This window comes from Thamnophis elegans, chromosome 4 (assembly GCF_009769535.1).
Source record: "Thamnophis elegans isolate rThaEle1 chromosome 4, rThaEle1.pri, whole genome shotgun sequence".
In the NCBI taxonomy this organism is placed as follows: Eukaryota; Metazoa; Chordata; class Lepidosauria; order Squamata; family Colubridae; genus Thamnophis; species Thamnophis elegans.
Window position 1 is genome coordinate 49,981,574 of NC_045544.1, and position 12,440 is coordinate 49,994,013.

At 40.4% G+C, this 12,440-nt stretch overlaps 1 protein-coding gene across 5 annotated transcripts in view; it reads left to right on the forward strand.

Annotated features, from left to right (window-relative positions):
• The window catches only part of PHACTR2 (phosphatase and actin regulator 2), a 136,203-nt gene that overhangs the window by 92,069 nt on the left and 31,694 nt on the right, over positions 1 to 12,440 (forward strand). For 2 of the 5 annotated variants that reach the window (XM_032215425.1, XM_032215429.1), the window contains 5 exons: positions 1,138 to 1,392; positions 4,626 to 5,169; positions 6,886 to 7,088; positions 8,751 to 8,907; positions 11,115 to 11,170. In XM_032215425.1, the coding sequence (XP_032071316.1) occupies positions 1,138 to 1,392; positions 4,626 to 5,169; positions 6,886 to 7,088; positions 8,751 to 8,907; positions 11,115 to 11,170 (1,215 nt within the window). The remainder of the gene's footprint in view (positions 1 to 1,137; positions 1,393 to 4,625; positions 5,170 to 6,885; positions 7,089 to 8,750; positions 8,908 to 11,114; positions 11,171 to 12,440) is intronic. The other 3 variants (XM_032215427.1, XM_032215428.1, XM_032215430.1) reach the window with 3 other exon arrangements.

Below are 12,440 nucleotides of genomic sequence, written 5' to 3' on the forward strand. Positions count from 1 at the left end.
TGCCACATTCGTTCAGTGAATCATTGCAGCTGTTGAATTACTATCACTAATTGTTGAGGGAATCTGGCTTCATCAGTCACTTTTTTCAGTGCCGATGTAACTTCGAGCAGTCCCTTAAGTGAACTGTTGTAAGTCGAGAACTTCTTGTAAATGATCTTTCCCTTCCAATAAATGGAGCTATTTTGCTGAAAGCCATTAGGGCAAAATGGATGTTTTCCACCATGTGTCCTTAACCACACTGTATATCAGTGATGGTGAACCTTTTTTGGCTCGTGTGCCATAAGTGGGGGGAGCGCGGGGGGGTGCGGGCATGCTGCACCCATAATGCAATGCATGACACACCCCAGAGCGCATGCGCTCCCCCCCCATTTTTTGCATGCTTTTTTTGCCCTCCCCAGGCTCCAGAGGCTTTATAGGAGCCTGGGGAGGGTGAAAACAGCCTCCCCTGCCTCCCGGAGGCTCTGGAGGACTAAAAACGGCCCTATGAGCAAACCGGAAGTGATTTTGGTTTTTTGCACTCCAGAGGCTTCAGGGAAGCTCCGGGGGGCGGGAGGCTGTTTTCCCCCTCCCGAGGCTCCTGTAAAGCCTCTGGAGCCTGGGGAGAGTGAAAAATGGCTTTTAAAAAGGCTGAACTCAACTTGCCAGCACGCGCATGCACGCTGGCCAGCTGACAGGGCAACGCTTCACATGCCCTGACAAATGGCTCCGCGTGCCACAGGTTTGCCATCCCAGCTGTATATGCTTGTCTTCACCTACTAATTGTTTCTAATGAGAATGTTGTTCATCTTTCTCAGGTTGGTGACCAGATGTTGCGAAATTGAGTTAAGATAGCTTAGAAAACATCTTTTAAAATAGTGGCTACTTCCCCAAACTGTTAGTAGATTTGATCTCCCTTCATTGAAGGAAGGATTATTTTTGTTTAAAAAAATGTATCTTTTTGATTCTGCATTTTGAGAGCCGTTCTAAACATTCTGTTGAAATCTGCACCAGACGGTTGGAGACAATTCTGTTTCTTTAAAACAAAGCAGTCCTTATTTTCAAGAAAGTAGAGCAGCAGGAAGAAGAAATCTGTTTCCTTGTCTAGTTCATCCTTGTTGTCCGTTTGTCAGTTGCTTGTGTTCACTTTCTTATTTGTAGATAAGTCTCTTCCTAAAGGCCTTGAAACATCAGCCGTATCTGTTTCTCCTCTTCCTCCTCCTCTACCAGCACCTCCTCCTAAACCTAAGCCTAAAGCTAAAAAAACAGCTATTCCTCCCAAAAACGCTGCTGCTGCTACAACTAGCCATAAAACTAACGAAGTGTCACATGCTAAAAAAAAGGGCACGTCTCCTTCCAAGCAGACCTCTGCCCCACCTGCCAAGCCAACAAGCCGCAGTGGGACTCGAGAAGCTGGTAAGTATCACATGTGGCTTTGAATCTGTGCTGCTTTATTGCTTGCTTTAAATGTCGCAGTGTCCAGAGTCTCTCTCTGTGGATGGTTATTAGTGCATTGGAATTTATGTTATCCAAATTGGATTTATGTTTACTAATTGTCCTTGTCTATGGTTTTTCAGCTTACCTTGGCTCACAAAATCCAGTGTTGAGCGTTAAAGTCTAATAGGAAGCAATATTTCCCAGATAATTTGTACAAAGCTGAACAAAAGCTACAGCTGCATTTAAAAAAAGCAAGCATATAATATTAGTTGGCTGTGAATGATTATTATTAAATCTGTTGTCTTAGCTGCTGTCTCCATAATGTGTGGGTGGATAACTTGGGGCTTCCTATAGAGCAGCCAGATGCAAGAGCTTATTTGGTGGTTACTGTATTAAGTTGTTTTAACCTAAAAATGCTTGGAAGCATTTATTTCCAAGCATTTTTATTTCCATAAAAGCATCTATTTATTTCCATCCCTCTTGATCAGCAGATCTCTCTTGATCTGAAGATACAGTAGCATAGTAGAAAGACAGTTCTATATTGTTCTATATAGGAGAGGAGTCCTTGTGGATTTTACTCCGCTGATTATTGCTGACTACAGGGAAGGTGCTCTTCTCCACTTCAGGGGAAGATATGTATGTATGTAAGTATGTGTGTGTGTGTGTGTGTGTGTGTGTATGTATGTGTATACACACACACATACACACACACACGGACATGTTTTGTTTTTAGGCCTACAAAAAGATTTCACAGAGCATTTTAAGTTAGTTACCGTATTTTCACCCATATAACCCGCGGGTTATATGCGGTTTTCACATGCACAGTGCCCCCCTGCGGGTTATATGCGTGGGCGGGGTATACGGAAGATATTTTACACGATCGGAGGCTTGCACAGGCTTGTTTCTCCGTTTCTTCCCCCACCCCGATCTCAGCTGTTTCCTTCTCCTCCGTTCCTTTCCTCTTCCCCAGCTTGCGCAGGCTTGTTTCTCCGTTTCTTCCCCCACCCCGATCTCAGCTGTTTCCTTCTCCTCCGTTCCTTTCCTCTTCCCCAGCTTGCGCAGGCTTGTTTCTCCGTTTCTTCCCCCACCCCGATCTCAGCTGTTTCCTTCTCCTCCGTTCCTTTCCTCTTCCCCAGCTTGCGCAGGCTTGTTTCTCCGTTTCTTCCCCCACCCCGATCTCAGCTGTTTCCTTCTCCTCCGTTCCTTTCCTCTTCCCCAGCTTGCGCAGGCTTGTTTCTCCGTTTCTTCCCCCACCCCGATCTCAGCTGTTTCCTTCTCCTCCGTTCCTTTCCTCTTCCCCAGCTTGCGCAGGCTTGTTTCTCCGTTTCTTCCCCCCCATCTCAGCTGTTTCCCTTCTCTCTTACTCGTCGCGGGTTATATGCGTGGGCGGGTTATATGCGTGGGCGGGGTATACGGAAGATATTTTGCACGATCCGGAAAACCCGCGGGTTATATGCGTGGGCGGGTTATTTGCGTGGGCGGGTTATATGGGTGAAAATACGGTATGTCCCAACAGAACAAAAAGTTTCAGTTGTATTCACTAGAAGAAACAATGAGAATGTGAGACCCGTTGCTGCTCCCTTGTTTTTCATTCCAGACTCATAAATGGGATGTACCCTAATGGCAGAAAATGAGATGATTTTGAAAACATTAAAATCAGTCCCTTTAAGGAAACGGTGGGTACACAGCTCTGCTTTCACATCCGAAAAATAAGTTTAAATTAGAATCTGTAATCAAAAAATTATCTCCAGTCCATTAACCAAGAAAACAAATAGAGATCTGTATTAGATTAAAGGGCAGAAACATACCTCTTTCACATTCTTTTGAATTACCACATATTGCCTTATAGATTACTTTATTGTTCAGATATTTTTTTTTTAAAAAACCACTTTGCCAATTCTTCTGTAGTCATTGACATTCCACTTATTTAGCAAGAACAAACAACAGATTTGGCATGCTTTATTTTTCCAGCCAGCCTGCCAAATGCAAGCTCAGCAAAAGCAACCATGTTGTTCTTTACTGATGTTTTTTGCTTGCGCATAGAGCTGTTGCAGGCTATTTTTAAAAAAAAATACTTGGTCCTTTTACTGTATTTAAGCAACAACCCAAATCAATAGGCTCTTTAAAATTTTAAATGTATCTTGAATTATAATGTCACCAGGTCATAACTATGCATATGTACACCAAAGCTTCACAACCCTTCCCCCAAAAATGTTTGTTGGGAGAACATGCCCTTCCTATATTACAGGGTTGTCAAACTTGATTTCATTGAGGCCCTCATCAGGGTTGTGTTGACCTTGGGGAGCCAGGATGGGTGTGGCCAGCTCAACGTCACTTGTATCAGGAGTGCCTGTGGTGGCCCAAGCGTTTTGCCAGCGGAAACAGGCTCCCAAATTCTGTTTGTGGCTGCAATGGCCTCCTGCAACTCTCTGCCAGTAAAAACAGAGCTTGGGAGGCCTGCCTGTGCCCCTCCTGAGCTTCGTTTTCACTGGCAAAGGCACCACAGGCCAGTCCTTTGCTGTTTCCAGGGTGACCCCACGGGCCAGATCTAAGCACCCTGTATGCCAGATCCAGCTCCTGAGCCTTGAGTTTGACACCCTGCTATATGAATTGTGATTAGTTTCTTCATGTTTATAATTTAAAACTTATTGTAATATTAAGTAATTAAGAATCCTGATTGGTCCTGATGGCCCAGTAGTGCCTAAAGCTCATCATTCATGCTTTAGTCCATAAGACAATGGCCAGAAAAAAAAATCATATTCGAGGGTAAGTAGAGGGCAAAAGCGTTGCTATTACATTACTTACTTATGCTAATATGTAATTATTTATATACTTCTACATAAGTGTTGTAAGTACCATTTATTTACCTTCAGGCTTTCCATTACAGTGGTACCTTGGTACTTAGCTGCTTTGAAACTCATCAAATATGGTACTCAAGACATTTTTATGTGAAAAATTTGTCCCAGTACTCATCGTTTGTTTGGTAAGCTAGAACTAGTCATTGTTGGCTGCCTTGTGATTCACTACATTATTTCTTATGGGGAAAAATTTGTTTGATACTCATCATTTTTGGTACTCATAGCCCCTCACAGAACCAATTAACAATGAGTACCAAGGTACCACTGTATTAAGGATGAAAGCCTTCCTAGCAATACAAGGTAGGTTAATGCAAACCTTCTGTTAGGACAAAAAAGTATGCCCTCTCGTTTCAGCTATTTCCTCTAATTTAAAGAAAGGACATGTTTCCAAATCATCATCTCCTTCTTCTACATCATCTCGCTCTAAACCTTCTAAAGAACCAACCACAAGCAAAAGCAGCACAGGGACTCCTAGGGATAAGAAGAAACATGGGAAACAGGTAACGACACGAACACCATCTGATGGGGACATCACTTCTGCCTCCAACACGACAGTAGAGAATTCGAAGACCAAAGTGGAACTCTTTAAATCAGAAGAATCTCTCCATATTATCCCTGAAGCTGGGGACACAACCCAGAACAGCACTGTGATTGTTCCTCCCCATCCTCCTGCTGTTCCAGCTCCTCTTCCTCCATCCGTCCCAACTTTGTCTCCAGGCTGTGAGCCTGCTGGCTTCTCAGGCACAGAACATGTGCCAGTTAGTATTGAAGCAGGCCCATCTGTGCCTGGCACACATTTAAACGATCTTCATATAAAAACTGAAGCAGACACTGAAAGCGCTTCAAGCAATGCTGTCTTAGACCATAGCCCGGAGATTGGGGGAGAAGACACAGAATGGTAAGGCTACATGTTTTCAGTTAGTTCTGTAATTCTGGGATACCCATGCATTTGGGAAGAGGGTGGAACAACTCAGGTAGGCTTTTGTATACCTTGATTTTGAATTTGAACATGTATCAAAACAGGAAGATACAAATAAATATAATTCAATTAATACTTTCAATTCTATTTTCATACTTCTAAGCAGACGAGGAAAAGAAAATTAAAATGGCTTGGTTGGACTGATTGGATTCCATTTAAAGATCAATTTTTTTTCAAAGTTACAGCTTAAATTTCAAATGCACAGCTCTTTTGGAGATGCTTGCTTGGAAATCTTGACAGAATAGCTGTCAAAGCCTGTGCTGAAATGGCACTCTCAGCGACTATTAAAAAGGCAGGTACTAAGTGGAATCCAGCTTAGCATAAACTTATCCAGTTTATTGAAAATAGGGCAGCAGGTTGAAAAGAAAGCTAATGGAAATAAATAACAAGCCCATTTGTGAAGCATTAAAGGAAGAATTAAAATGAATTCAGCCCCGCCCTGGTCATTTACAGAACCAGTTTAGAAAGTACCATTTTTGTTACAGTGGCAGGGTTATTATGCCTATTAAAAGCAACTTTTCTTCATTTGTTTGTATGTTATACCTCAATAATTGTCTATCTAAGACCTGCATCAAGGATGTTCTATATGAGGAAAAATATTTACCTAAGGGAGAGTGGATAAAGATTATGAAGAAGGAAAGTTGTAGTGAGTTGGATGTAAAACAGAGAAAAGGGATTATGTTGGCTGATAACATAAATTGGGAAAAGTGTGCATTTCTTAAAAAGACAGTTTACAGTATGTATATCTATATCTTGCTGAATATTTCAAATGAGCACTTTAGTAGTCTGTAAGAATTGATGGAAGGTAATAAAATTATGTAAGCCACTGTACAATTCAACATTGAACATCCTGATCGGATCAAAGTTAATTCAGCCTTCCATCCTTCTGAGGTCGGTAAAATTAGAGCCCAGATTGTAGGGGGCAATATGCTAACTCTGTAAACCACTTAGAGAGTGCTGTAAAGCACTATGAAGTGATACACAAGTCTAAGTACTTCTGCCATTGCTAAGGGGCCACAATAAAAATAAAAACATGAAAATTGCAATAGCACTAAAAAAGTGGCAGCAGTTGGAATTAATTTTTCTGTAGCCCATTTGCTCTTGGCAGTACTACTGATTCTAAATTACTTTAAAATTTCAGGAATGATTTTTCATCAGCCTTATCTAATCAAGTATTCTCCAGATGTATTATACTACAACTCCCAAGATTCTTAGCAAGTATGGTCAAAGGCGACCATACTGACTAGATCAAAAATGAAATGGCCCACCTGAAAATCACCACATGGAGGAAGGTTGCTTTATATGAGCTTAAAGCCGGTCAGACATATGCTTAATATTATATATGACTGATTTATGAATTTATTTTTATTTTCTTAATTCATCTATATCATTGTGAAAGTTAGAAATTTGCCTTCTGTTCATAAGTGGAAGACTGTTTTTTTTTAAAATAAGCTTTTAATTTTAAGCATTGGATTTAAAATAAAATTCCTAAAACTTGTTGAGTTTGTGGGGAGCATAGTGTTAGGTCTTATAGCTTGATTTATGCTATTTACAAATCATAAATTATTCTCTTTCATATTTTTCCTGGGTGGTTATATTTCATGTATGATTGATCTTCTGTATTTGTTTTTCTAGTAGTTCTGCTATCAAAGAAGATCAGGAAAAAGAAATCCCTGAGCAAACTAGTCCTCTTCTGACAGATGAACTTTCTGAAACTTCTGAAGAAAATCCAGAAATTGGAAACAGCAAAAATAATCATACCAGTGACTCTGATTCAGATGGGCCTATACTTTATACAGATGATGATGAAGATGATGATGAAGATGCAAGCAGTGAAAGTAAGAGGACTGGATAAGCAACTATTGCCATTTTAAACGAAGAAATAATACATGCTGTGTGATTTCTTTTACTTCTGAACCAAAACATCTAGAGGGATTTCTAAATGGAGGTTGCCGATCAACTTGCTGCCTTCATTGGAAAGTGACTTCTCATTTCTGCATTGGCAACAGACGCTACATACTTGATCTAGGGTTGGAATGTCCCTATTGGAGAGTTTGATCCAAGTTCTTGCTGTTGTCCTTAATAAGCGAATAGGGAAATATGTGAACTCACAAGTTCATATATTGAATGTATTTCTTGGGGCACAATGCATATTTGCAAGCCTTATTATTTGACATGTGTTTTGTATATATTCTGCTTCCCTCCTTTGGAATCTCCATCCACGAAGATGGAATCACTTAGTGTCAAAGGCTGAAAATTGGTCTCATTCACACTGTGATTATCCCACAAATGCTGCAGTTTCATATTTTAGATGTACACATAAAAGGTTTTAATTTAATGAGTCGCATCTCCATGTAGGGCTAGTAAAGCCACCACCTTTGGTTGCTGAGATTAACGTAGCTAGGAATGTAAGAAACTCCTTTATTCAAAGGACATTCTTACACTCCTAGCCACGTTAATCACAGTAGCTTATTTCTTTGAGAGCAAAGATAAAAAGAAAATGTATACTAATACCTTAATTTTAAACTTTAATATTTATGTATTAAAGGAAATAGGAATTTATGTTGAGCTGAAAGATAAAGCTGCCCCTTTCTCCTAATAATCTAGCTCAGGAATGCAAAACTGGATTTCTTTGAGGGCCGGATCAGCATTGTAGTTCTCTGCCTGCTGGCTGGAGGGAGGGGAGAAGGGACGGATGCCCCCTGTAGCATGCTGGAGGCCAAAATGGAGCATGGGGTGCCCTTGCTTGCAGCCTGGATGGCCTCCTGCAGCATGCTGCCAGACAAAACAGGATAAAAGGGGACTCTTTCGGCCTGGATGGCCTCCAGCACGCTGCCGACCAAAATAGGGTGCAGCGGGGTGCACATGTGCCCCGCACCCCATTTTGGCTGTCAGAGGCACCACGGGCCAGTCCTTTGCTATTTCCAGACCAACCCTGTGAGCCAGAGTCTGATCTAGCTAGCAAGGTTCACGTCTGCTTCTAACTGCAGAAATTCAGCCTAAAAACTGGAAAGCCATGAGTTCTCTTCCTGTCTTAGGCACTAAACCAGCTGGGTGACCTTGGGCCAGTCACTCTCTCTCTCAGCCCTAGGAAGCAGCTAATAGCAAACCACTTCTGAAATATTGCCAAGAAAACTGCAGGGCTTTATCCAGGTGGTCTCCAGGAGTCAACATTGACTCAAGGTCATCCTCTCCAATCTGTTATCCTCCAGATTGCTAATTAGAATATTCCTATCAAATTATTTCATAAGAATTGGGGAGGGGGGTGATGGAGATGGAATGTTCTCATTCTACCTTAGTTGGCAGATGAGTTCTAAGACATCAACATATTATAAAGGAAAAGTGATTTTGATATGAACTAAAATTGTCCCACAAAAAGGAACAAAAACCTAAAAAGATGTTTTTTTGAAAATTCATGTACTGAATGTCCAAATTGTGGCTGAATCTTGACAAGTGTGAGCATTGATTAATTTTTTTTAAAAAATTCATTCTCTATCTAGGCTCTTTAGCAACTAAAATACATCGTAGGGATACTCTTGCAATCAAACTTGGCAACAGGCCATCCAAAAAAGAGCTGGAAGATAAAAACATCTTACCGAGAACATCTGAAGAGGAGAGACAAGAACTCAGACATCAGATCGGCACAAAACTAGTGAGGTATTGGCTGGGAGAAAAAAGGGAGAATAATAATGAGACTTCAGGCAGAGGAAAAACTGTTTCTCAGCTTTTTGAATAGGTGATATGAAATAAATAAATAACCCCTATGATAATTAATTTATAATCCTGCAGTTCAGTCTCAGGTCTTCATATTTGTTCTATTCAGGTTAGACCGAATACCTAAGCCCCCACTCCCATTGCAAAATAAATAAATAAATAATTGCAGGGAAGTTTTGTTCAATTAGACAATTCACAGGTTCTTTTGTTACAACAGTTATGCTACTTGCCAAGAATCCAAGATAATTTTGTCTTGAAAGAACAGATTTTTTGGGGGGGGCTGATGTGCAATATACAGGTGAAACTCGAAAAATTAGAATATTCTGCAAAAGTTCATTTATTTCAGTAACGCAACTTAAAAGGTGAAACTAATATATGAGATAAGACTCATTACATGCAAAGCAAGATAGTTCAAGCTGTGATTTGTCATAATTGTGATGATTATGGCTTGCAGCTCATGAAAACCCCAAATCCACAAATTCAGAAAATTAGAATATCGTGAAAAGGTGCAATATTCTAGGCTCAAAGTGTCCCACTCTAATCAGCTAATTAAGCCATAACATCTGCAGGGTTCCTGAGCCTTTAAATGGTCTCTAAGTCTGGTTCAGTAGGAATCACAATCATGGGAAAGACTGCTGACCTGACAGTTGTGCAGAAAACCATCATTGACACCCTCCATAAGGAGGGAAAGCCTCAAAAGGTAATTGCAAAAGAAGTTGGATGTTCCCAAAGTGCTGCATCAACGCACATTAATAGAAAGCTATGTGGAAGGGGAAAGTGTGGAATAAAAAGGTGTACAAGCAGCAGGGATGACCGCAGCCTGGAGAGGATTGTCAGGAAAAGGCCATTCAAAAGTGTTGGGGACTTTCACAAGGAGTGGACTGAGGCTGGAGTCAGTGCATCACGAGCCATCAAACACAGACGGATCCTGGACATGGGCTTCAAGTGTCGTATTTCTCTTGTCAAGCCACTCCTGAACAACAAACAACGTCAGAAGCGTCTTACCTGGGCTAAAGAAAAACAGACCTGGTCTGTTGCTCAGTGATCCAAAGTCCTCTTTTCTAATGAAAGCAACTTTTGCATCTCATTTGGAAACCAAGGACCCAGAGTATGGAGGAAGAATGGAGAGGCACACACTGCAAGATGCTTGAAGTCCAGTGTGAAGTTTCCACAGTCTGTGTTGATTTGGGGAGCCATGTCATCTGCTGGTGTTGGTCTACTGTGTTTCATTAACTCGAGGGTCAACGCAGCCAAGTCCAACCCTTCCACAGACGAGCTTTATGGGGATGCTGACTTCATTTTCCAGCAGGACTTGGCACCTGCCCACACTGCCAAAAGCACTAAAACCTGGTTCAATGACCGTGGGATTACTGTGCTTAATTGGCCAGCAAACACGCCTGACCTGAGCTCCATAGAGAATCTATGGGACATGGCCAAGAGAAAGATATGAGACCGAACAATGGAGAAGAGCTGAAGGCCGCTATTGAAGCATCCTGGTCTTCCATAACACCTCAGCAGTGTCACAGGCTGATAGCTTCCATGCCACGCCACATTGAGGCAGTAATTGCTGCAAAAGGGGCCCAAACCAAGTACTGAGTACATATGCATGCTTATACTTTTCAGAGGTCCGATATTGTTCTATGTACAATCCTTGTTTTATTGATTGCATGTAATCTAATTTTCTGAGATTTGGATTTGGGGTTTTCATGAGCTGTAAGCCATAATCATCACAATTATGACAAATCATGGCTTGAACTATCTTGCTTTGCATGTAATGAGTCTATCTCATATATTAGTTTCACCTTTTAAGTTGCATTACTGAAATAACTTCTGCATGATATTCTAATTTTTCTAATTTCACCTGTACTTCCCCACCCCACTGTAACATTATCTGAATAGGGGTTTTGATTATTTCTTTTATTTCAAGTAGATACTTCCAAAAATGCAAATCACATTTTGTAGACAGTACCATGGTATATTTCCATAAGCAAGTGCAGTTACAAAATTTATTATATGCTTAAGTTATGTGATTTCTATACAGGCATCTTGTTCAGTAAATTCCACTAAATGGTAATATGCATCAGTTTGAAAATCCAAATTACTGTTGTAACTGTAACTGGGAGAAAATATCTGTGTCTTCCTTTTTACAGAAGGCTTAGTCAAAGGCCCACCTCTGAAGAACTAGAACAAAGAAACATTCTGAAACGTAAGCCTTTAAAACAATGCATCTAATTCTGCAATGCGAATAATGTTATATTTTGACAATGGTCACACTTCCTGGTTTTATGAATATGAATAATTCTGCATAATATTCTGCCAGAATATAGATAGATAGATGATAGATAGATAAATAGATGATAGATGATAGATAGATAGATAGATAGATAGATAGATAGATAGATAGATAGATAGATAGATAGATAGGGAGAGGGAGGGGGAGAGGGAGAGGGAGAGAGGGAGAGAGAGAAGGGGGACAATAACATTTGAGAAATACAGATCCTAAGATGAACATTAGTTGTAAAAATCTTAGTTTCTAGTGCTAAATTATGAATCAATTTATGCTATCATGCCCAATGATTTGAACTGAGCATCCTGGTCGTGCACTACATAGTAAATATGTTAAATATTTTTAACTATAATTACTTTAAATATGTAAATATGTGTAACCTTTTACAGTGTATAGACATTGTTTATTTAGCAAATTGCAAGTATGAAGTGTTAGGGCAGTAAGTTTGCTATCGTGCCAAAGTTGGCTTTCTAGAAACATAGTGTAGCTTTTTGTGCCAAATGAGACTAGGAATTATCATTGGTTGAACAACTATTGGATAGAATAATTTCTGTGGCATTCCAGTAGAGTAGAGCTTTGTTTATTTTAGGTTTTTCGTTTCCTTAGCAAACATGCATTGTTACCCAGATATATAAATTCCCCCAGGATATGGTGGAATGTTCAGGTTTAATTTCCTGGATTATATTAGGGCACAAACCTGATGTAGGCTGATGGAGATCCTCCCAAGTAGATCAGACAGACACCTGGCATAAAATGCCAGCATTTGCTCTTCTCACAAAAGAGTGCTCTGAAATTGCAAGCATATTTTTCTAACTCAATCTTTATTAACCACATCTTCGGTCAATCTGCTTTCAGCATTTTCATGATGTGATAGTGTGGGCAATATAAAATGTGTTGGCGTGTGGCAACAGAGGGTGAATAAGTTATTTTAGCAACAATGTAATCTGGTCCCAATGGCTTCATTTCTATATTATCAGCATGTCATGTTGATAGGCTAGAACTACTGATTTACTGAAACTGAGGATTTATTTATTTATTTATTTATTAGACTTATATACCGCTTCATAGGGCTTTCAGCCCTCTCTAAGCGGTTTACAAATTTTTTAGCAAATTGAGTCAGCAACTTGCCCCCACAGTCCGGGTCCTCATTTCACCCACCTCGGAAGGATGGAAGGCTGAGTCGACCTTG